The sequence below is a fragment of the Salvelinus namaycush genome, chromosome 2 (assembly GCF_016432855.1).
Source record: "Salvelinus namaycush isolate Seneca chromosome 2, SaNama_1.0, whole genome shotgun sequence".
NCBI lineage: Eukaryota > Metazoa > Chordata > Actinopteri > Salmoniformes > Salmonidae > Salvelinus > Salvelinus namaycush.
Window position 1 is genome coordinate 5,321,710 of NC_052308.1, and position 24,063 is coordinate 5,345,772.

The 24,063-nt window shown below is 48.2% G+C and overlaps 1 protein-coding gene across 1 annotated transcript; it reads right to left on the bottom strand.

Moving 5' to 3' along the window:
* Nucleotides 1-167: 167 nt before the first annotated feature.
* LOC120058193 (rho GTPase-activating protein 15-like) lies at nucleotides 168-23,901 on the bottom strand. The gene is made up of 16 exons (XM_039006684.1): nucleotides 23,837-23,901; nucleotides 18,360-18,419; nucleotides 17,840-17,998; nucleotides 15,906-16,010; nucleotides 15,165-15,226; nucleotides 13,570-13,657; nucleotides 13,374-13,469; nucleotides 12,578-12,676; nucleotides 12,047-12,161; nucleotides 11,350-11,469; nucleotides 5,604-5,702; nucleotides 4,873-4,950; nucleotides 4,221-4,274; nucleotides 3,398-3,529; nucleotides 2,468-2,573; nucleotides 168-386 (listed from the first exon to the last, which is right to left on the bottom strand). The coding sequence occupies exons 1-16, from the start codon at nucleotides 23,843-23,845 to the stop codon at nucleotides 194-196; spliced, it is 1,575 nt and encodes a 524-aa protein (XP_038862612.1). The 5' UTR covers nucleotides 23,846-23,901; the 3' UTR covers nucleotides 168-193.
* Nucleotides 23,902-24,063: the final 162 nt, after the last annotated feature.

Here is a 24,063-nt window from a genome sequence, read left to right on the forward strand (position 1 = left end):
CCTTGGGGCAGGGTGGGTTGTAGGTTCGGTGTTCTGGGCTGACTGGGTCCTTGGGGCAGGGTGGGTTGTAGGTTCGGTGTTCTGGCCTGACTGGGTCCTTGGGGCAGGGTGGGTTGTAGGTTCGGTGTTCTGGGCTGACTGGGTACTTGGGGCAGGGTGGGTTCTAGGTTCGGTGTTCTGGAATGAATGGATGTCAGAGGGATGTAAAGTTGCTGGGTCTGAAGATACGGTCAAACTCATTGAGAATGAGCTCCACGGCCTGGTTCTGGTAGACCATGTTGATGGCCATGTTAACATTGTCCCTCTCCGGACGCATCAGGGTGGGACCAAACACTATGCCGATGTTCTGGGTTGACATCCGGTTAGAGTCAGAATGTTCCATCACCCTGGGGGAGGGAGGGAGAGAAAGAGACAGAATGAGACAGAAAGAGAGATAGATTACTGCTTGTACAATATGGCTACAGGGTCTTTCTACAGCGAAGTAGCCTGACTCCTTCTGTGTCATTCCAGTGACCACCAATGACACACAGCTTCATCTCAGTGGTCACTGTTGAGAATCTGCTCGTCATTTTAATTATTCTTGTTGATTCACAGAGCAGCAGGACAGTGGCTACACTGGTGCTTATTTACGGGACATTGGTGTGTGCCTGGACCGTGTGTGTGTGTGTGTGTGTGTGTGTGTGTGTGTGTGTGTGTGTGTGTGTGTGTGTGTGTGTGTGTGTGTGTGTGTGTGTGTGTGTGTGTGTGTGTGTGTGTGTGTGTGTGTGTGTGTGTGTGTGTGGAGACACATACACAGGAATGGGTTAAAGCCACAGCATGAGGCATTCTTTAAAAATTCCATTCCCACAGAGATCACAAGGGAGGAGGAGAGGAGGAGGAGAAAAGGGGACAGATGAGAGAGAAAGGAGATGGGCAGAGGGGTAATGAGGGGGAGGAGGAGGGAGGAGGAAAGGGGAGAGGAGGTAAGGAAGAAAAGAGGAGGGAGATGGGTAGATTTATAGAGGAGAGAAGTAGATGGATTGATTTAAGGCGGCAGATGAGAAAATGAGAAGCAGAGAGAGAGAGGGAGAAAGGGAGATAGAGACACAGTGACAGACAGACAGACTTATACGAGACACACACTGGCACAGACTCATAGGAGACACACACTGGCACAGACTCATAGGAGACACACACTGGCACAGACTCATACGAGACACACACTCATACGAGACACACACTGGCACAGACTCATAGGAGACACACACTGGCACAGACTCATAGGAGACACACACTGGCACAGACTCATACGAGACACACACTGGCACAGACTCATACGAGACACACACTGGCACAGACTCATACGAGACACAGTGACAGACAGACAGACTCATACGAGACACACACTGGCACAGACTCATACGAGACACACACTGGCACAGACTCATAGAAGACACACTGGCACAGACTCATAGAAGACACACACTGGCACAGACTCATAGAAGACACACTGGCACAAACATCAGACTCACGAACACAACACAGTCATTATTTTAGACCTGGGGACAGCAACATTTAAGTAGCAGAGCAGTACATGAAAAGTGATATTATTTTCGTTAACTTCTTCAAAATCCTAAATCCTTCACTCTTTCAACCTCATTGTCCTCTCTCAAATATAACCCCCAGGTAGCCACAGCACTCGCTCACCAAGACTTCTTCACACTTTTCATTCACATGCTGGATGACAACTGCTTAGAACGAGGGTACTCCTCCCTCTAGTGGTCAGTCGTATTACATGCTGCATATTATTTTTCACCAGACAGTAAAAGCTGATTCTTAAACAACAGATGTACAACTGAAGGACATTCAGAACAATTGAAAGATGGTGAAATGGAATAAGATTGGGTTTAGATGGGTCAAATGTTTGAGGGTACACTGGGTATTGAGGGTTTTTGAGGGTACACTGGGTATTGTGACAGAGGGTTTTTTGAGGGTACACTGGGTATTGTGACAGAGGGTTTTTTTGAGGGTACACTGGGTATTGTGACAGAGGTTTTTTTTGAGGGTACACTGGGTATTGTGACAGAGGTTTTTTTTGAGGGTACACTGGGTATTGAGGGGTTTTGAGGGTACACTGGGTATTGTGACAGAGGGTTTTTTGAGGGTACACTGGGTATTGTGACAGAGGGTTTTTTGAGGGGTACACTGGGTATTGAGGGTTTTTTGAGGGTACACTGGGTATTGAGGGTTTTTTGAGGGTACACTGGGTATTGAGGGTTTTTGAGGGTACACTGGGTATTGAGGGTTTTTGAGGGTACACTGGGTATTGTGACAGAGGGTTTTTTGAGGGTACACTGGGTATTGAGGGTTTTTGAGGGTACACTGGGTATTGAGGGTTTTTGAGGGTACACTGGGTATTGAGGGTTTTTGAGGGTACACTGGGTATTGTGACAGGAGGGTTAACCCTTGGAGGTGTGGTGTCTCGTACCGTTTGAGATGACTGAACATGAACCTCATGGTGTCTTGGTTGGGAGGAGGCATGCTCAGAACCAGAGACTTCAGACGGTCCACTTTATCCAGGTAGTCTGGCATCTCTGGAACACACACACACAGTAGGACACACTCGGTACACAGGTAGGTAGGTAGGTAGGTAGGTAGGTAGGTAGGTAGGTAGGTAGGTAGGTAGGTAGGTAGGTAGGTAGGTAGGTAGGTAGGTAGGTAGGTAGGTAGGTAGGTAGGTAGGTAGGTAGGTAGGTAGGTAGGTAGGTAGGTAGGTAGGTAGGTAGGTAGGTAGGTAGGTAGGTAGGTAGGTAGGTAGGTAGGTAGGTAGTTAATTCGTTAGTGTGGTAGGTAGGTAGGTAGGTAGGTAGGTAGGTAGGTAGGTAGGTAGGTAGGTAGGTAGGTAGGTAGGTAGGTAGGTAGGTAGGTAGGTAGGTAGGTAGGTAGGTAGGTAGGTAGGTAGGTAGGTAGGTAGGTAGGTAGGTAGGTAGGTAGGTAGGTAGGTAGGTAGGTAGTTAATTCGTTAGTGTGTTAGGTAGGTAGGTAGGTAGGTAGGTAGGTAGGTAGGTAGGTAGGTAGGTAGGTAGGTAGGTAGGTAGGTAGGTAGGTAGGTAGGTAGGTAGGTAGGTAGGTAGGTAGGTAGGTAGGTAGGTAGGTAGGTAGGTAGGTAGGTAGGTAGGTAGGTAGGTAGGTAGGTAGGTAGGTAGTTAATTCGTTAGTGTGGTAGGTAGGTAGGTAGGTAGGTAGGTAGGTAGGTAGGTAGGTAGGTAGGTAGGTAGGTAGGTAGGTAGGTAGGTAGGTAGGTAGGTAGGTAGGTAGGTAGGTAGGTAGGTAGGTAGGTAGGTAGGTAGGTAGGTAGGTAGGTAATTCGTTAGTGTGTTAGGTAGGTAGGCAGGTAATAGAAAGGGTCTATACTCACTGACGGTCTCTAAGATGTCTGTGAAGAAGCCGTAAGGAACCAGGGGTTCAGGAAGCTCTCTGAAGAACAGCTTCAGGGCTCCTGTGATGACATGGATGTCCTCCCACTCACTCTGTTCCAGGTTCAACTTCTCTATTGATGGAGGGAGGGAGGGAGGGAGGGAGGGAGGGAGGGAGGGAGGGAGGGAGAGAGAGAGAGAGAGAGAGAGAGAGGGAGAGAGGGAGAGAGGGAGAGAGGGAGAGAGGGAGAGAGGGAGGGAGCGACATGTGTGAATTTTACTGTTAAAACTCCCTCAGTACTCTGATTGACAGGTCGGCCGGCAGGCTGGCAGGCTGGTAGCTGTAGCAGAAAGAAAGTGTCTGTGAAAGTGAAGCGATAGTCAGAGGGCAGGGAGAAAGGCAAAACACAATTACGACCCTCCTGAACAATGTTTCTCAAAGTGTCACAGTTACATCTGTACACTCAATAACGGTGGTTCTTCAAGAGTTTGATTTAAGGTTCTATCTACTGTCCAAATTAGTATCACAAAACATTGGTCAGGTGAGCTGGGCTAAGGTGTTCCACAAAACACAAACTGCAGTACTCTGCTTAAACCACTGGGTGGCATCAATGGACCGTGTAAAAGCACACATAGGCACTTGAATTTATAGTTTACTCAAACATAAATATTTGATGCAAGGACAACACAATAGACACATGGAAAGCATCAAGACAAACAAACGTGTGTTTTTGCATGTATGGAGTGAGTACAGTGCACACAGATAGGCATTTGGATGAAAACTGTGAGCCATCTTGGTTCTACAGTCTCCATCTGTCTGTCTACCTTGTACCAACTCCGCAGGGAACATATAACGTCCGTCTGTAGTCACCGCTCGCTCTGCAAAAAACAACCAACAGTCATTTAGCCTACAAGGTCAAGCAGGTCGGAATCAGGTTACTCTCGTTCAGAGTGGAATCCTAAATTATGTCCATTATAAAGCACTCTGGGCTTAAAACAATTAAATGTGTAGTGTAGGATGCTTTTCAGAACATACCCCCTCCCTCCATCCCTTCCTCCTGCCTCCCTCTCTTCCTCCCGCCTCACTCCTCCCTCCTTTCATACCTCCCCCCTTTCTTCATATCTCCCTCTTTCCTCCCTCTCTTTATACCTTCCTCCCTCTCTTCATACCTCCCCCCCTCCTCCCTCTCTTCATACCTCCCTCCTTCCTCCCTCTCTTCATACCTCCCTCCCTCCTCCCTCTCTTCATACCTCTCTTCATACCTCTCTCCCTCTCTTCATACCTCCCTCCCTCTCTTCATACCTCCCTCCCTCTCTTCATACCTCCCTCCCTCCTCCCTCTCTTTATACCATCCTCCCTCCTCCCTCTCTTTATACCTCCCTCCCTTCTCTCTCTCCTCCCACCTCCTTCCTCCCTCTCATCATACCTCCCTCCCTTCTCCCTTCTCCCTCCTCCCTCCCGTACTCCCTCCCTCACCATGGTTGACTAAGAAGCGTAGTTTCTGGATGACCGCCAGGTTCCCACTCACTCTGTAGATACCGTCTGTCTCCAGCCCTGAATAACAACACACAGGTAGGACATGTAACCCTGGCAATAACACACTGGAACTCCATGTAACCCTGGCAACAACCACAGATGGTTAAAACACTTAAAACCCATACAATCCATATCAATTATAAACCAATTCAATGTGATATAAATGTGCAGTAAACATTCTCCTCTCTTCCACAAAATATTTGTTTACCTACAGCCAAACTGTACCCACAGGGGAGTGAGTGCCAGAGGCTGTACTGTAAACACAGGGGAGTGAGTGCCAGAGGCTGTACTGTACCCACAGGGGAGTGAGTGCCAGAGGCTGTACTGTAAACACAGGGGAGTGAGTGCCAGAGGCTGTACTGTACCCACAGGGGAGTGAGTGCCAGAGGCTGTACTGTACCCACAGGGGAGTGAGTGCCAGAGGCTATACTGTACCCACAGGGGAGTGAGTGCCAGAGGCTGTACTGTACCCACAGGGGAGTGAGTGCCAGAGGCTGTACTGTACCCACAGGGGAGTGAGTGCCAGAGGCTGTACTGTAAACACAGGGGAGTGAGTGCCAGAGGCTGTACTGTACCCACAGGGGAGTGAGTGCCAGAGGCTGTACTGTACCCACAGGGGAGTGAGTTCCAGAGGCTGTACTGTACCCATTGTTTTATGTTTATGGCTGTACCTCTCCTCTCCACAGCCTCAGTGCAGAGCCTGACGAAACGAGGCACATTGTTCTTCTCTCTCTCACACAGCATCTCTAGATGACAGCCAAACACCTGGTCTGTAAATGACAACAACAGCAGCATGTTTAAGAAGACTAAATATGATCTGGTCTAAAGAGATTTACAGTCAACACTTACAGAACTGCGATCTGAGGTCATGAGAGACACGGACACATTCATAGATACCACACTACTTCATTATTCAATGAAAACAATCACCAGAGAAATGTCAATGAACTGAATTGATCACCAGTTCCATGGAATTGAGCTGCCACTACTCTCAGAGGGTTGTGGCAGCTCAGTTGATGGAAAGTGGTGTTGAGGGAAAAGCATAAGACATTAAAATTGGCATAAAACACACACACATTTCTTTCCACAAGGCCGCAGCTAAGCCCCACCCTCTTCAACATATATATCAATGAATTGGCGCTGTCACGTTCCTGACCTGTTTTCTGTTAGTTTTGTATGTGTTAGTTGGTCAGGACGTGAGTTTGGGTGGGCAGTCTATGTTTTCTGTTTCTATGTTGGTTTAAGGGTGACCTGATATGGCTCTCAATTAGAGGCAGGTGGTTTTCATTTCCTCTGATTGAGAGTCATATTAAGGTAGGTGTTTTCACACTGTTTGTTGTGGGTGGTTGTCTTCCGTGTCTGTGTATGTTGCGCCACACGGGACTGTTTTCGGTATGTTTGTTCGTTCGGTTTTTGTGTAGTCTGTTTTCCCGGTTCGTGCGTTCTTCGTGTTACATGTAAGTTCTTACGTTCAGGTCAGTCTACGTTGTTTTGTTATTTTGTAATCCTTCCAAGTGTTTGTTTTCGTGTTTCGTCGTTTGCTTTAATAAATCATTATGTATTCACAACCCGCTGCATTTTGGTTCAATCCCTACTCCTCCTCTTCGGATGAAGAGGAGGAGGAACACCGTTACAGAACCACCCATCAAATTACCAGAACCAAGCAGTGTGACTACGAGCAGCGACCAAACAATCAGGACTCGTGGACTTGGGAATAAGTCTTGGAGGGAAAAGGACACTGGGCACATATTGGGGAATATCGCCGCGCTCGTGAGGAGATGGAGGCAGCGAGAGCCCAAGAGCGGTGGTATGAGGAGGCAGCAAGGAGACGTGGCTGGAAGCCGGAGAATAAAGCTCAAGACCGGAGATATGAAGGTACGCGGCTAGCAAGGAAGCCCGAGAAGAAACCCCAAAAATTTCTTGGGGGGGGGGCTAAGAGGTAGTGGGCCAAGGGCAGGTAGGAGACCTGCCCCCACTTCCCAGGCTAACCGTGGAGAGCGGGAGTACAGGCAGACACCGTGTTACGCAGTAGAGCGCACGGTGTCTCCTGTACGTGTGCATAGCCCGGTGCGGGTTATTCCACCTCCCCGCACTGGTAGGGCTAGATTGAGCGTTGAGCCGCCGGCCCTACATATCTGGCCACCAGTACGTCTCCTCGGGCCGGCTTACATGGCACCAGCCTTACGCATGGTGTCCCCGGTTCGCCTACATAGCCCGGTGCGGGTTATTCCACCTCCCCGCACTGGTCGGGCGACGGGGAGCATTCAACCAGGTAAGGTTGGGCAGGCTCAATGCTCAAGGGAGCCAGTACGCTTGCACGGTCCGGTATTTCCGGCGCTACCTCCCCGCCCCAGCCCAGTACCACCAGTGCCTACTCCACGCACCAGGCTTCCAGTGCGTTTCCAGAGCCCTGTTCCTCCTCCACGCACTCTCCCTATGGTGCGTGTCTCCAGCCCAGTGCCTCCAGTTCCAGCACCACGCACTAAGCCACCTGTGCGTCTCCAGAGCCCTGTACATACTGTTCCTTCTCCCCGTACTCGTCCTGATGTGCGTGCCCTCAGCCCGGTGCCACCAGTGCCGGTACCACGCACCAGGCCTATAGTGCGCTTCGAGAGGTCAGTGTGCCCTGTCCCTGCTCCCCGCACTAGGCTTGAAGTGCGTGTCTCCAGTCCGGTGCCTCCAGTTCCGGCACCACGCACCAGGCCTACAGTGCGTCTCAGCCGGCCAGAGTCTGCCGTCTGCCCAACGGCGCCTGAACTGTCCGTCTGCCAAGCGCCGCATGAACTGCCCGTCTGTATTGAGCCTTCAAAGCCGCCCGTCTGCCATGAGCCTACAGAGCCTTCCGCCAGACAGGAGCCGCTAGAGCCTTCCGCCAGACAGGAGCAGCCAAAGCCTTCCGCCAGACAGGATCAGCCAGAGCCATCCGTCTCCGCAGCGCCATCTGAGCCATCCGTCTCCTCAGCGCCATCTGAGCCGTCCGTCTCCCCAGCGCCGTCTGAGCCATCCGTCTCCCCAGCGCCGTCTGAGCCATCCGTCTCCCCAGCGCCGTCTGAGCCATCCGTGTCCCCAGCGCCGTCTGAGCCATCCGTCTCCCCAGCGCCGTCTGAGCCATCCGTCTGTCCCGAGCCATTAGAGCCGCCCGTCTGTCCCGAGCCGTCAGAGCCGTTCGTCAGTCAGGAGCCGCTAGAGCCATTCGTCAGACAGGATCTGCCAGAGCCGCCAACCAGACAGGATCTGCCAGAGCCGCCAACCAGACAGGATCTGCCAGAGCCGCCAACCAGACAGGATCTGCCAGAGCCGCCAACCAGACAGGATCTGCCAGAGCCGCCAGTGAGCCATGAGCGTCCAGAGCCGCCAGTGAGCCATGAGCGTCCAGAGCCGTCAGCCAGCCATGAGCGTCCAGAGCCGTCAGCCAGCCATGAGCGTCCAGAGCCGTCAGCCAGCCATGAGCGTCCAGAGCCGTCAGCTAGCCATGAGCGTCCAGAGCCGTCAGCCAGTCATGAGCTGCCCCTCAGCCCAGAGCTGCCATCTATCCAGAACTGCCCCTCAGTCCAGAGCTGTCTCTCTGTCCGGAGCTGCCCTTCAGTCCGGAGTTGCCCCTCTATCCTGAGCTACCTCTCTATCCTGACCTACCTCTCGGTCTTGAGCTATCTCTATGTCCTGGTGCTGCCCCTTGTCCTGGTGCTGCCCCTTATCTTAAGGTTACCCTTCAAATTAAGTGGGTGTAAAATGAGGGTGGTCATTCTAAGGGGGAGACGTAAGCTGGGATTAACTATGGTGGGGTGGGGACCTCGCCCAGAGCCTGAGCCACCACCGTGGTCAGATGCCCACCCAGACCCTCCCCTAGACTTTGTGCTGGTGCGCCCGGAGTTCGCACCTTGAGGGGGGGGTTATGTCACGTTCCTGACCTGTTTTCTGTTAGTTTTGTATGTGTTAGTTGGTCAGGACGTGAGTTTGGGTGGGCAGTCTATGTTTTCTGTTTCTATGTTGGTTTAAGGGTGACCTGATATGGCTCTCAATTAGAGGCAGGTGGTTTTCATTTCCTCTGATTGAGAGTCATATTAAGGTAGGTGTTTTCACACTGTTTGTTGTGGGTGGTTGTCTTCCGTGTCTGTGTATGTTGCGCCACACGGGACTGTTTTCGGTATGTTTGTTCGTTCGGTTTTTGTGTAGTCTGTTTTCCCGGTTCGTGCGTTCTTCGTGTTACATGTAAGTTCTTACGTTCAGGTCAGTCTACGTTGTTTTGTTATTTTGTAATCCTTCCAAGTGTTTGTTTTCGTGTTTCGTCGTTTGCTTTAATAAATCATTATGTATTCACAACCCGCTGCATTTTGGTTCAATCCCTACTCCTCCTCTTCGGATGAAGAGGAGGAGGAAAGCCGTTACAGGCGCGGGCACTAGAACAGTCTGCAGCACCCGGCCTCACCCTACTAGAATCTGAAGTCAAATGTCTACTGTTTGCTGATGATCTGGTGCTTCTGTCCCCAACCAAGGAGGGCCTACAGCAGCACCTAGATCTTCTGCACAGATTCTGTCAGACATGAGCCCTGACAGTAAATCTCAGTAAGACAAAAATAATGGTGTTCCAAAAAAGGTCCAGTTGCCAGGAACACGAATACAAATTCCATCTAGACACCGTTTCCCTAGAGCACACAAAAACGATACATACCTCGGCCTAAACATCAGTGCCACAGGTAACTTCCACAAAGCTGTGAACGATCTGAGAGACAAGGCAAGAAGGGCCTTCTATGGCATCAAAAATAACATAAAAATCGACATATCAATTAGGATCTGGCAAAAAATACTTGAATCATTATAGAACCCATTCCCCTTAATGGTTGTGAGATCTGGGGTCCGCTCACCAACCAAGAATTCACAAAATGGAACAAACACCAAATTGAGACTCTGCATCCAGAATTCTGCAAAACTATCCTCAGTGTACAACGTAAAACACCAAATAATGCACGCAGAGCAAAATTAGGTTGATACCAGCTAATTCTCAAAATCCCAAACCTTCCATAACAAAGCCATCATCTACAGAGAGATGAACCTGGAGAAGAGTCCCCTAAGCAAGCTGGTCCTGGGGCTCTGTTCACAAACACAAACACACCCCACAGAGCCCCAGGACAGAAACACAATTAGACCCAACTAAATCAAGAAAAAAAGATCATTACTTAACACATTGGAAAGAATTTACATAAAAGCAGCAAACTAGAATGCTATTTGGCCCTAAACAGAGAGTACACAGTGGCAGAATACCTGACCACTGTGACTGAACCAAAATGAAGTGTAACGATTTTCGTCTTCGGATGAAGAGTAGTCATCGGACCAAAGCGCAGCGTGGCAAGTGTTCATGTTATTTTTATTAGAACAGAAACACTAAACAAAATAACAAAGAGAGTGAAACGAAAACAAAACAGTCCTGTAAGGTGCAGCAACACAAAACATAAAACAACTACCCACAACACCAACATGGACAATGGCACCCTAAATAGGCTCCCCAATCAGAGACAACGAGAAACAGCTGTCTCTGATTGGGAACCAACTCAGGCCACCATAAACCTACATACCCCTAGACCATACAAAATCCCCTTAGATAAACAAAACCCCTAGACAAGACAAAAACCCCTAGACAATACAAAAACTAAACAAACCACCCTTGTCACACCCTGACCTAACCAAAAAATAAAGAAAACAAATATAACTAAAGTCAGGGCGTGACATTAAGGAAATCTTTGACTATGTACAGACTCAGTGAGCATTGCCTTGCTATTGAGAAAGGCCGCCGAAGGCAGACCTGGCTGTCAAGATAAGACAGGCTATGTGCACACTGCCCACAAAATGAAATGGAAACTGAGATGCACTGAAAAAAATGTGTGACCTGTTGCCACAAGAAAATGTCAACCAGTGAAGAACAAACAGCATTGTAAACACAGCCCATATTTATGTTTATTTATTTTCCCTTTGTACTTTAACTATTTGTACATCGTTACAACACTGTATATAGACATAAAATGACATTTTAAATGTCTTTATTCTTTTGGAACTTGTGTGAGTGTTTTATTTTTTTTCCACTTTTGTTTATTATTTATCTATTTCAATTGTTTTGTCAATGTAAACACATGTTTCTCATGCCATTAAAGCCCCTTAAATTGAATTGAGAGAGAGAGAGAAATAGACAGAGATAGACAGAGACAGAGACAAAGAGAGAGAGAGAGAGAGCGAGAGAGAGAGAGAGAGAGAGAGAGAGAGAGAGAGAGAGAGAGAGAGAGAGAAATAGACAGAGATAGACAGAGACAGAGACAAAGAGAGAGAGAGAGAGAGAGACAGAGAGAGAGAGAGAGAGAGAGAGAGAGAGAGAGACAGAGAGACAGAGAAACAGAGAAACAGAGAAACAGAGACAGCCAGTGATTTCACCCTTGATGAGTCCTTTCTCCTGTAGGATCTGTAGTGGAGGTCTCTTGAGGATGAACTTCTTCAGTCTGCTCCGAACACGCTTCCTCTCTGAGTTCTCCACGTTGGAAGCAGAACGAGGGACTGCACCGGGAGTGAGGCAAAGAGGGAGAGCAATAAAGGAGGGAGGGAAGGAGGGAGTGAAGGAGGGAGCGAAGGAGGGAAGGCACCAGGAACAAGAAGTACAAGGAAAAAAAAGATAGACCAACTTTAGTGTCGATTTTAGAGAAATGTGAAGATAAATAGACCACTGGGAGGAAGCACAGCCACAGCAACAGCCACAGCCACAGCCACAGCCACAGCCACAGCAACAGCCACAGCCACAGCAACAGCCACAGCAACAGCCACAGCAACAGCCACAGCAACAGCCACAGCAACAGCAACAGCCACAGCCACAGCAACAGCAACAGCAACAGCAACAGCAACAGCCACAGCCACAGCCACAGCCACAGCCACAGCCACAGCAACAGCCACAGCAAGAGCCACAGCAACAGCAACAGCAACAGCAACAGCAACAGCCACAGCAACAGCCACAGCCACAGCCACAGCCACAGCAACAGCCACAGCAAGAGCCACAGCAACAGCAACAGCCACAGCCACAGCAACAGCCACAGCCACAGCCACAGCATCCTTGGAGCAATGGATGGATGGAGAGACTCACGTGATGCTTTATATCCTCGACTGTCCTCTTCGTCTCCACTGTGGTCCAACATCTCCAGACTGCCCGCCCTCCTCAGAGAGTACAGCAGGACATTGTCCAGGGGATTCTCCCGATCCTATAGAAGAGAAGACCATTTCAACTTGTACCAGACAACTTTGTTAACCATTTGTTAGCGCCCTGATGAAAGCTAGATTCTAAAATAAGTTGGTGTTTGATCATAAAGAAAGGCTTTTAATTCCCTTCCATTGTCCTCCTAGAGTAGCTGAATACAGTGGGGGCTGCTGAGAGGAGGATGGGACATAATAATGGCTGGAACGGAGCGCATGACATCACACACGGAAACCATTCCTCTGATTCCACTCCAGTCATTACCACAAGCCTGTCCTCCCCAGTTAAGGTGCCACCAGCCTCCTGTGGCTGAATATCTCTTGCAAACGGTTCTAGAGCTCTCACACACACGCACACAAACACGCACAAATACACATGCACGAACGCACACACACACACACACACTCAGCGTGTGAAACTCACCAGTCTATTGATGACACTGTGGATGGTGTTGAACCACTCTCTGATCAGTGAGTCTGTCTCTGACTGCAGTAGGAACTCATTCCCTGTCACCGTCCTCAGCTACCACACAAACAGGCAAAGTACCGTGGGTTAGTCCCAAATCACAGACTACTTCACCAGGTACTGTACTACTTCTTACTACTAATTCTTCAGTCAATTCGGGCTCCCGAGTGGCACAGCGGTCTAAGGCACTGCATCTCAGTGCAAGAGGCATCACTACATTCCTTGGTTCGAAGCCAGGCTGGATCACATCTGGCCGTGATTGGGAGTCCCATAGGGCGCACAACTGAACCAGCATCGTCCAGGTTTGGCCGGGGTAGGCTGTCATAGAAAATCAGTATTTGTTCTTAACTGACTTAACTGACTGACTTGCCTAGTTACAGAAAGGATGAATAATACAATTCGGGAAATGAATTCAAAATAACAATTCTGGAAATATAAAATACGTATTGAATTTTAAGGCATGTATTGAATTGACTGAGTTGACATTGAATTGTCTGAAACCCTGGTGCTCATAGAGTCCTGTTACAACACCTACAGTCAGATACTGAACTTCCTCTCAAGAGGACGTGAGAATGTTTTTTCACAGAGAAAACAACTAGAGCAGTTCTCACTCTCTCAGTGAGACTAAAATAGACACATTTGACTTCCCTAAAATACAGGGTGAAATAAAGTATCTTAAAATGCCAATGAAATGATATACAAACAATAAAATGGTGGTTTGAGGCACATCCCTCCCCTCTGGTGTGTGTCTGACCTTGAAGACGTTCTTCTTGCTGGACAGGTCATTGGTCCACTGCACCACGGCTCCTCTCAGATCTACACTGCTCTCCGGACGACTGTTGCCTGGTTTCTGGAGACCAATAAGAAAGCAGTCTTGAGACATAAAAAAAATGAAATAATAATAATATTTAAACTCCATCTATGATAGTTAAACTCAATGACTATCTTACCCAGCTGGAGGGGGTCTGGGATTTGGGATCCTTGAAGAACACCAGACTGTTCCCGACCAGAACCACCCACGAGGGATTCCAGTTCTTCCTAAAACACACATCAGGAGAGCACACACACACACACAGGGTGACGTTTACGGTTCCACCACACCTATACACACACACAGGGTGACGTTTACGGTTCCACCACACCTATACAGTAGATACAGGGTGACGTTTACGGTTCCACCACACCTATACAGTAGATACAGGGTGACGTTTATGGTTCCACCACACCTATACAGTAGATACAGGGTGACGTTTACGGTTCCACCACACCTATACAGTAGATACAGGGTGACGTTTACGGTTCCACCACACCTATACAGTAGATACAGGGTGACGTTTACGGTTCCACCACACCTATACAGTAGATACAGGGTGACGTTTACGGTTCCACCACACCTATACAGTAGATACAGGGTGACGTTTACGGTTCCACCACACCTATACAGTAGATACAGGGTGACGTTTACGGTTCCACCACACCTATACAGTAGATACAGGGTGACGTTTACGGTTCCACCACACCTATACAGTAGATACAGGGTGACGTTTACGGTTCCACCACACCTATACAGTAGATACAGGGTGACGTTTACGGTTCCACCACACCTATACAGTAGATACAGGGTGACGTTTACGGTTCCACCACACCTATACAGTAGATACAGGGTGACGTTTACGGTTCCACCACACCTATACAGTAGATACAGGGTGACGTTTACGGTTCCACCACACCTATACAGTAGATACAGGGTGACGTTTACGGTTCCACCACACCTATACAGTAGATACAGGGTGGCGTTTACGGTTCCACCACACCTATACAGTAGATACAGGGTGACGTTTACGGTTCCACCACACCTATACAGTAGATACAGGGTGACGTTTACGGTTCCACCACACCTATACAGTAGATACAGGGTGACGTTTACGGTTCCACCACACCTATACAGTAGATACAGGGTGACGTTTACGGTTCCACCACACCTATACAGTAGATACAGGGTGACGTTTACGGTTCCACCACACCTATACAGTAGATACAGGGTGACGTTTACGGTTCCACCACACCTATACAGTAGATACAGGGTGACGTTTACGGTTCCACCACACCTATACAGTAGATACAGGGTGACGTTTACGGTTCCACCACACCTATACAGTAGATACAGGGTGACGTTTACGGTTCCACCACACCTATACAGTAGATACAGGGTGACGTTTACGGTTCCACCACACCTATACAGTAGATACAGGGTGACGTTTACGGTTCCACCACACCTATACAGTAGATACAGGGTGACGTTTACGGTTCCACCACACCTATACAGTAGATACAGGGTGACGTTTACGGTTCCACCACACCTATACAGTAGATACAGGGTGACGTTTACGGTTCCACCACACCTATACAGTAGATACAAGGTGACGTTTACGGTTCCACCACACCTATACAGTAGATACAGGGTGACGTTTACGGTTCCACCACACCTATACAGTAGATACAGGGTGCAGAGGATGATATCTTCTTCATATCACGGACAGTCTACCTCAGTTTCCGGCCTCCCTCTGCTATCTTGGTCTTGTTCAGCAGACCTGCTTTCTCCAGCTCCTGAGGATGGAAGTGGGAGGGGAGATTAACTGTTGATACAGAGGGCTAATTCACTGGCTGCTCTGATGACCCACGTTGGTGCCACACAGTAAGCTAAACATTTACAGCAACAACCTAGGGAATGAGTTGCACATGTCACTAGAACCATGGATGGACAGTGGGACAGGGGTTACAGACGGGAGACAGCGGAGACAGAAGGACAGATGGGAGACAGCGGAGACAGAGGGACAGATGGGAGACAGCGGAGACAGAAGGACAGATGGGAGACAGCGGAGACAGAAGGACAGATGGGAGACAGCGGAGACAGAGGGACAGATGGGAGACAGCGGAGACAGAAGGACAGATGGGAGACAGCGGAGACAGAAGGACAGATGGGAGACAGCGGAGACAGAAGGACAGATGGGAGACAGCGGAGACAGAAGGACAGATGGGAGACAGCGGAGACAGAAGGACAGATGGGAGACAGCGGAGACAGAAGGACAGATGGGAGACAGCGGAGACAGAAGGACAGATGGGAGACAGCGGAGACAGAAGGACAGATGGGAGACAGCGGAGACAGAAGGACAGATGGGAGACAGCGGAGACAGAAGGACAGATGGGAGACAGCGGAGACAGAGGGACAGATGGGAGACAGCAGAGACAGAGGGACAGATGGGGACATTTGAGATGTGAGACTCACCGGTGTGGAGCTGTCATTGCTGTAGGGAGAGGTGGCTGGAGAAGGAGGCTCCACCACCATAACACTGGTCCCAGGGTAGGAACAGTCTCTGCACTGCTGGCCCAGCTACGAACAACACATGTATGTTAGGTCTGGACAAATATCTCGTGGATAGATTCTAGGGGATAGATTCTCGAGGATAGATTCTTGTGGATAGATTCTCGAGGATAGATTCTCGTGGATAGATTCTCGAGGATAGATTCTAGGGGATAGATTCTCGAGGATAGATTCTAGGGGATAGATTCTCGAGGATAGATTCTAGGGGATAGATTCTCGAGGATAGATTCTAGGGGATAGATTCTCGAGGATAGATTCTAGGGGATAGATTCTCGAGGATAGATTCTAGGGGATAGATTCTCGAGGATAGATTCTAGGGGATAGATTCTCGTGGATGGATTCTAGGGGATAGATTCTCGTGGATGGATTCTCGTGGATAGATTCTCGAGGATAGATTCTCGTGAATAGATTCTCGTGGACAGATGAAACGGTGAGAATCTGCGAAGGCCCACATAGAATTATGTGATTCCCAGCAGCAGTAATTCCTGGTTTTTGGTTTTTGTCATTGATTATTTGGACAAATCAGGATTGGACAAAGGCGGTGCTTAAACTGGGGCTGTGATTTTTAAGCCTGTATGGATGATAAACGGTTTGCACTTGTTACAGTTTTTTTCAATTGCTAACATGCATTGGTCAAAACCGAAGTCACATTGTCAAAACTCTTCACACAGTTAGCGAAACAGAAGTATATGTGAACCAAACTGTGAATAAATTTTCATTGTTTTCACACAAAATGCATTCAATGACCACATTCTCTGAAATCGATTAACTCTTTTGTCCTTCATACTCCACCACCTGCTAAACTATATATTTGCAGCACGTTTTCAAATGCAAACACACTGTTTCCAAAACTGTTAAAAACACATTCAAAACAGAATGATGGCAAATGTCGTGCATTTCTGCAGTAACCAGACTGAAACATATAGGACATCTCAGCAGAATATTTAATCATTCCAAACACAGCTGATTGCAATTTCAGCTGTTAGCCTACCCAAGTGTCCTGTTTTTAGTCTCGTTACCAAACAGACAAAAGAGGACGGCTTTGGAATGATTTAGTTTGGAAACATGGATCAAGGAAGGCAGGTTGGTGTGGAAAGAAGAGTGGCAGGGAGAGGGAGAATGCGTGGAGGACAAAGGAGAGGAAGACCAAGAGCAGTGGTCTCTGATGAGATAAAGGCCACAATTATTGACCATGTTGTAAACCATGGTCTCTCTTTGATAGAGGACGGTTTAAGGCTGCAACCAAATCTGCAGCGTTCAACAGTTTCATCAACAGTACGAATTTTCCAGCAAAACTACAGGTGAGATGTGCATCTTTCAATGATAATTGAACTACATATTACAGTACAATACAGTATGTTCACATTTTTACATGTACTGACATTTTGAAATATATTGATTGTTTTGTGTTTTTCAGTAGGATTCAAAGGTTGGGTTAGGGTTAGGGTTAGGGTTAGGGTTAGGGTTAGGGTTAGGGAGAGGGAGAATATTATCAGATGCGCAGCCACAAAGTCAAAATTGACTCTATCGTAAACATTCATGAAAACAATTTTTTTGGGGGGGGGCCATGATAAAGATGTGAAATTAGCGGAATCGAGTGGTTTGGCCTAGAGTTTCTGTTTGTGAGGGAGGAGACATCGCTTCATTCCTTCACAATTGTAATTCCAAAGGTTATCACAATTGTTAACAGCACCCCCCCCCCCCCCCCAGAAGTATAACAGGAATTTACTAACTTTCAGAATTGAATTTTACTTCTGGGTAACCGAGATTAGATTTGGACAACAATAGGTCTGTGTCATTCTGCTAACATCTGTTCCAGTATTTGTGTGTGTGTGTACCTTGCCGTTCTTGGGCAGTATTATGGTTCGTGAGTGGCTGAGCTGCTCTGTCCCATGATGCAGTAAGGCAGAGTGACGTCGCTGGACGACCCCCTGAGACTCTCCTGTTCTGAAAGCTGTGATGCTGATGGTGTTGGAGGAAACTGCTCTCTGCATGCTCTACAAGGCAGGAAGCACAGAGAGGGGGGGGGGGGGGGCAGGTCAGCTACTCTGTGTATGTCAGTGGAGGCTTCTGAGGGGAGGACGGCACATAATAACGGGTGGAACGGAGTGGATGAAATGGTATAAAAAACACATGAAAACCCTTTTTTTCATACGTTCCTTTAGCTCCGTTTCAGCCATTATTAGAGGATATTACTAGAGGATTGCTTCTGATAGCACCATTGGAAAAATGTGTTTAATGTAGATATTATTGTTCTGTTGTTGTATTGTTAAACTTTTTAGTTCCTTGTTTTTGTTGCAATGAAGTTATTTCCCCTGTACACATTCCATTCATCTCTACATTCCATTCAAATGTCACCTGACCCAGGTCCCGGCCACTGTCAGCAATCTGCCCACCGTACAGGAAGTCTGAAGAGAGCTGGAACATAGATTAAAAAAAGAAGAGGAAGAATAGTTTATTTCCTTACAGTCCATTTTGTCTTTTGCTTCACTACAAAGGCAAATTACAGCAAACACTGTCCTAGAATGACCAACACATTACGCAACACTAAAATACATTAATAATAGATTTTCCTTCCAAACATGTCAGTTAATATTAGTATTTATTAAAGATCCACATTAGCAGATCCCCATAGTGAAAAGCACAGATAGCTTTATCACAGGTGAAATCTATAACTTGTTGAAGTGTATATTGTTGGAACAAACTGGTACAAATAGACGTACTGTACAGTCAGTCATACTAGTCTGTTATCTATAAAATGTGAAGACGCAAGCACTAACATGAGACGACACTCAGAGAAAAAAGGGTTCCAAAAGGGTTCTACATGGAACCAAAAACTGTTCTACCTAGAACCAAAAAGGGTTCCAAAAGGGTTCTTTTCGGTTGTCCCCATAGGAGAACCCTTTTTGGTTCCAGCTAGAACCCTTTTGAGTTCCATGTTGAATCCTCTGTGGAAAGGGTTCTACATGGAACCAAAAAGGGTTCTACCTGGAACCAAAAAGTGTTCTTCAAAGGGTTGTTCGAGATTTATGTTATTCTTTAATAACAGACCCCAAAGCAAATCAGGGGGAGGAAAATAGGTTTATTTGAAGAGGACAAATCATACGGGGAGGTAGATGGTCATTCTCCCCTGTCCTCAGTGATTCTCTCCTGTGGTTCTCTCCAGTCATTCTCTCCACAGAACAAAGGGACAGCATGTCGTTTTATAATCCAGCCCTAGTCTGTGGTTGAACAATTAGAATTTCATGCAATAAAACAAGCCAATGGCCAAATAACAAGTATCCTATTTCAGAAGACGTGTTCCTCCCATGCCTCTGAACCATTGAGCAATAATTCTCTATTACAGAAAAAACACAATTTCCCTTCATCATTATTACTCTATTGACTTTTCGTCCTTTTAACCTCTCGTTCTCTGTCTCTGCGTTGTGTATTTATCTTCGACATATTCTTACAGGGTTACCCTATGCGAACAGCCCCAAAAAAAACATTTTAGGTTCTAGATAGCACCTTTGACCACAAGAGTGTTTAAGCTAACTGAGAAATATACAGTAACTAGTTCTGTCTTACACTCACTCTTTCTCACACACCCATACACAAGAAGAAAAACACTGAACTTACAGCCACACTGTTCATCAGTAGCCTCTATATCACCCGTATCAGAATCCAGATCAAAATAAAACAAAACTATAAAACGTTTCCTTGGTAGTCAATAGGAGAGTCGGTCCACGCCACTGTCCGCTGTAGTGCACCTTCCTGACACACACACACCTTTTCATCTGAGGAACCACAACACCAAATCCACTTCTGTCTCTCCTTCTCTCTCGCTCTCTCACAGCATAAACTTCCTCTTTCTATATGGAACATAACGCTATCAGCATGTACCATCACTCTCACTATGCACAACCAGGAAGCCATGTGAAGGAAGCCATGTGAAGGAAGCCATGTGAAGGAAGCCATGTGAAGGAAGCCATGTGAAGGAAGCCTAGAATGAGAGGCGGCATCCCAAATGGCACTCTAGGCTCTGGTCAAAAGTAGTGTACTATATAGGGAACGGGGAGCTGTTTGGGACGTACCCAGAGATTTTATCATTTCAACAATATAACACTACTGACAGTAACAACAAGGACAACAGAATCATTATCTACAGAGACTTATTTTAATTCCTTGACTGGTCTTATCTTTGTAGTTACCATGGTGACACAGGCACTATAGGTCAGTCGGGGTGGAAGTTGGATGAAGCCCAGACACAATCTCTACTTTACAAAACTGTGTGGTTATTCCTGTAAGTACACTGTAACAACTGTTGTAATTGCTCATTGTTACACTGTACAACCCACAGTTCCTACTCGCCTGGCACAATGTAGAATGGACAGGTGTACGCGGTATGAATTTAGCACCAGCTTGCCCTCTGATAAAGTGTCACACCCTGGCCTTAGTTATCTTTGTTTTCATTATTATTTTAGTTAGGTCAGGGTGTGACATGGGGAAGTTTGTGTGTTTTTTGTATTGTCTAGGGTGTTGTATGGTTTAGGGGGTTTAGTAGAGGAGATGGTTTAGTGTTCAGTGTAGGTGTCTAGGAAAGTCTATGGTTGCCTGAATTGGGTCTCAATTAGAGACAGCTGGTTATTGTTGTCTCTGATTGGGAGCCATATTTAAGGCAACCATAGGCTTTAGCTTTTTGTGGGTAATTGTCTATGTCAGTATGTAATGGTCAGTGTCAGCACCATTTTGTTATTATAGCTTCACGGTCGTCAGTTTGTTATTTTGTTTGTTTAGTTGTATAGTATTCGTTTCGTGTTTTTTTCCCTCTTCTGAATAAAAGAAGATGTACTTTCCACACGCTGCGCCTTGGTCCAATCTCTCACCCAAAGACGATCGTGACAGAATTACCCACCAATCCAGGACCAAGCGGCGTGTCAAGCGGCAACAGGACCCACCTACACAGGATTCATGGACATGGGAGGAGATATTGGATGGAAAGGGACCTTGGGCACAACCGGGAGAATATCGCCTCCCTCGTGAAGAGCTGGAGGCAGCTAAAGCCGAGAGGAGGCGATATGAGGAGGCAGCACGGAAGCAAGGCTGGAAGCCCGTGAGTACAACCCCAAAATTTCTTGGGGGGGGCCTTAAAGGGAGTGTGGCGAAGTCAGGTAGGAGACCTGCGCCTACTCCCTGTACTTACCGTGGAGAGCGAGAGTACGGGCAGACACCGTGTTACGCAGTAGAGCGCATGGTGTCTCCTGTACGCGTTCATAGCCCGGTTCGGTACATTCCAGCTCCACGTATCGGCCGGGCTAGATTGAGCGTTGAGCCGGATGTCATGAAGCCGGCCCAACGCATCTGGTCACCAGTGCGTCTCCTCGGGCCGGCTTACATGGCACCAGCCTTACGCATGGTGTCCCCGGTTCGCCTACATAGCCCGGTGCGGGTTATTCCACCTCCCCGCACTGGTCGGGCGACGGGGAGCATACAACCAGGTAAGGTTGGGCAGGCTCAGTGCTCAAGGGAGCCAGTACGCCTGCACGGTCCGGTATTTCCGGCGCCACCTCCCCGCCCCAACCCAGTACCACCAGTGCCTCCTCCACGCACTAGCCCTATGGTGCGTGTCTCTAGCCCTTTACCACCAGTGCCTAAACCACGCACCAAGCCTCCTGTGTGTCCCCAGAGTCCTGTGCGTCCTGTTGCTGCTCCCCGCACTAGCCCTGAGATGCGTGTCCCCAGTCCGGTACCACCAGTTCCGGCACCACGCACTAGGCCTAATGTGCGCTCCCAGGGTCCAGTATGCCCTGTTCCTTCTCCCCGCACTAGCCTGAAGGTGCGTGTCCTTAGCCCGGTGCCTCCAGTTCCGGCACCACGCACCAGGCCTACAGTGCGCCTCATCCGGCCAGAGCCATCCGTCTGCCCAGTGCCATCTGAGCCATCCGTCTGCCCAGTACCATCTGAGCCATCCGTCTGCCCAGCGCCATCTGAGCCATCCGTCTGCCCAGCGCCATCTGAGCCATCCGTCTCCCCAGCGCCGTCTGAGCCATCCGTCTGTCCAGAGCCATTAGAGCCGCCCGTCTGTCCCGAGCCGTCAGAGCCGTTAGTCAGTCAGGAGCCGCTAGAGCCATTCGTCAGTCAGGATCTGCCAGAGCCGCCAACCAGACAGGATCTGCCAGAGCCGCCAACCAGACAGGATCTGCCAGAGCCGTCAGCCAGCCATGAGCGTCCAGATCCGTCAGCCAGCCATGAGCGTCCAGATCCGTCAGCCAGCCATGAGCGTCCAGATCCGTCAGCCAGCCATGAGCAGCCAGATCCGTCAGCCAGCCATGAGCAGCCAGATCCGTCAGCCAGCCATGAGCAGCCAGATCCGTCAGCCAGCCATGAGCAGCCAGATCCGTCAGCCAGCCATGAGCAGCCAGATCCGTCAGCCAGCCATGAGCCGTCCAGCCAGGATCCGCCAGAGCCGTCCAGCCAGGATCCGCCAGAGCCGTCATCCAGCCAGGATCCGTCCCTCAGTCCGGAGCTGCCGTCCCTCAGTCCGGAGCTGCCCCTTATCCTGGTGCTGCCCCTTATCCTGGTGCTGCCCCTTATCCTGGTGCTGCCCCTTATCCTGGTGCTGCCCCTTATCCTGGTGCTGCCCCTTAGTCCGGTGCTGCCCCTTAGTACGGTGCTGCCCCTTAGTCCGGTGCTGCCCCTTAGTCCGGTGCTGCCACTTAGTCCGGTGCTGCCCCTTATTCCAGTGGGGTTAAGAAAGCGGGTAGTGACTATGGTGGGGTGGGGACCACGACCAGTGCCAGAGCCGCCACCGTGGACAGACGCCCACCCAGACCCTCCCCTAGACTTTATGCTGGTGCGCCCGGAATTCGCACCTTAAGGGGGGGGTTATGTCACACCCTGGCCTTAGTTATCTTTGTTTTCATTATTATTTTAGTTAGGTCAGGGTGTGACATGGGGAAGTTTGTGTGTTTTTTGTATTGTCTAGGGTGTTGTATGGTTTAGGGGGTTTAGTAGAGGAGATGGTTTAGTGTTCAGTGTAGGTGTCTAGGAAAGTCTATGGTTGCCTGAATTGGGTCTCAATTAGAGACAGCTGGTTATTGTTGTCTCTGATTGGGAGCCATATTTAAGGCAACCATAGGCTTTAGCTTTTTGTGGGTAATTGTCTATGTCAGTATGTAATGGTCAGTGTCAGCACCATTTTGTTATTATAGCTTCACGGTCGTCAGTTTGTTATTTTGTTTGTTTAGTTGTATAGTATTCGTTTCGTGTTTTTTTCCCTCTTCTGAATAAAAGAAGATGTACTTTCCACACGCTGCGCCTTGGTCCAATCTCTCACCCAAAGACGATCGTGACATAAAGTCGGTAGAATTTTAACTATCCAACACTATCAGATCTCCACAAGCCCTAGCGTGTCAGGGCTTGTTTCTGGGCAGTGCCAACGTGTTACCGTGACAACTTGTGAAGTCTTGTTGTCCATGAAGCTCTGGTTCAGTTTCTGGGTAGCTTTCCCTGTCTACGTTAAAATAAACACGCATCAACTTTATATTATTATTTTCTTTCTTTTTGTACCTTTATTTAACTAGGCAAGTCAGTTAAGAACAAATTCTTATTTTCCAATGACGGCCTAAGAACAGGAGAGATTAAGAGCAGTCCACAGACTGTTTACGAAGACAGGAAGCAAATATCTGAATAGATGATATTGTGTGTACATCTCACTTGTTTTATTAGGTTATGGTCACGAGGTTGACAACAGTAGCGACACAATCACATTACAACACTTCATTAAGTCCTTGTAACAGTTTTTTTTAAAGACAGATACTGGGGGGGGGGGGGGGGGGGGCTGTAGGTGGACCTACCCTGTACATGTTGCCATTCTCTGTGCCTGGGATTGGGAGAGACAGGTGGTTGGTGTCCCTCGGACTAGCCTATAGCAGGGAAGAGGGGTGTTAGTTTGAAAGCAGATCTGTTCTACTATTTCTCATTGCTGGTAACATTAAAAAAAGTGTTGATAAAATGACTCTACTCTCCCCAAAAATAGTTGTACTGTTGAACTTAACATAGGACCCTGTGATCTGTATGTCTG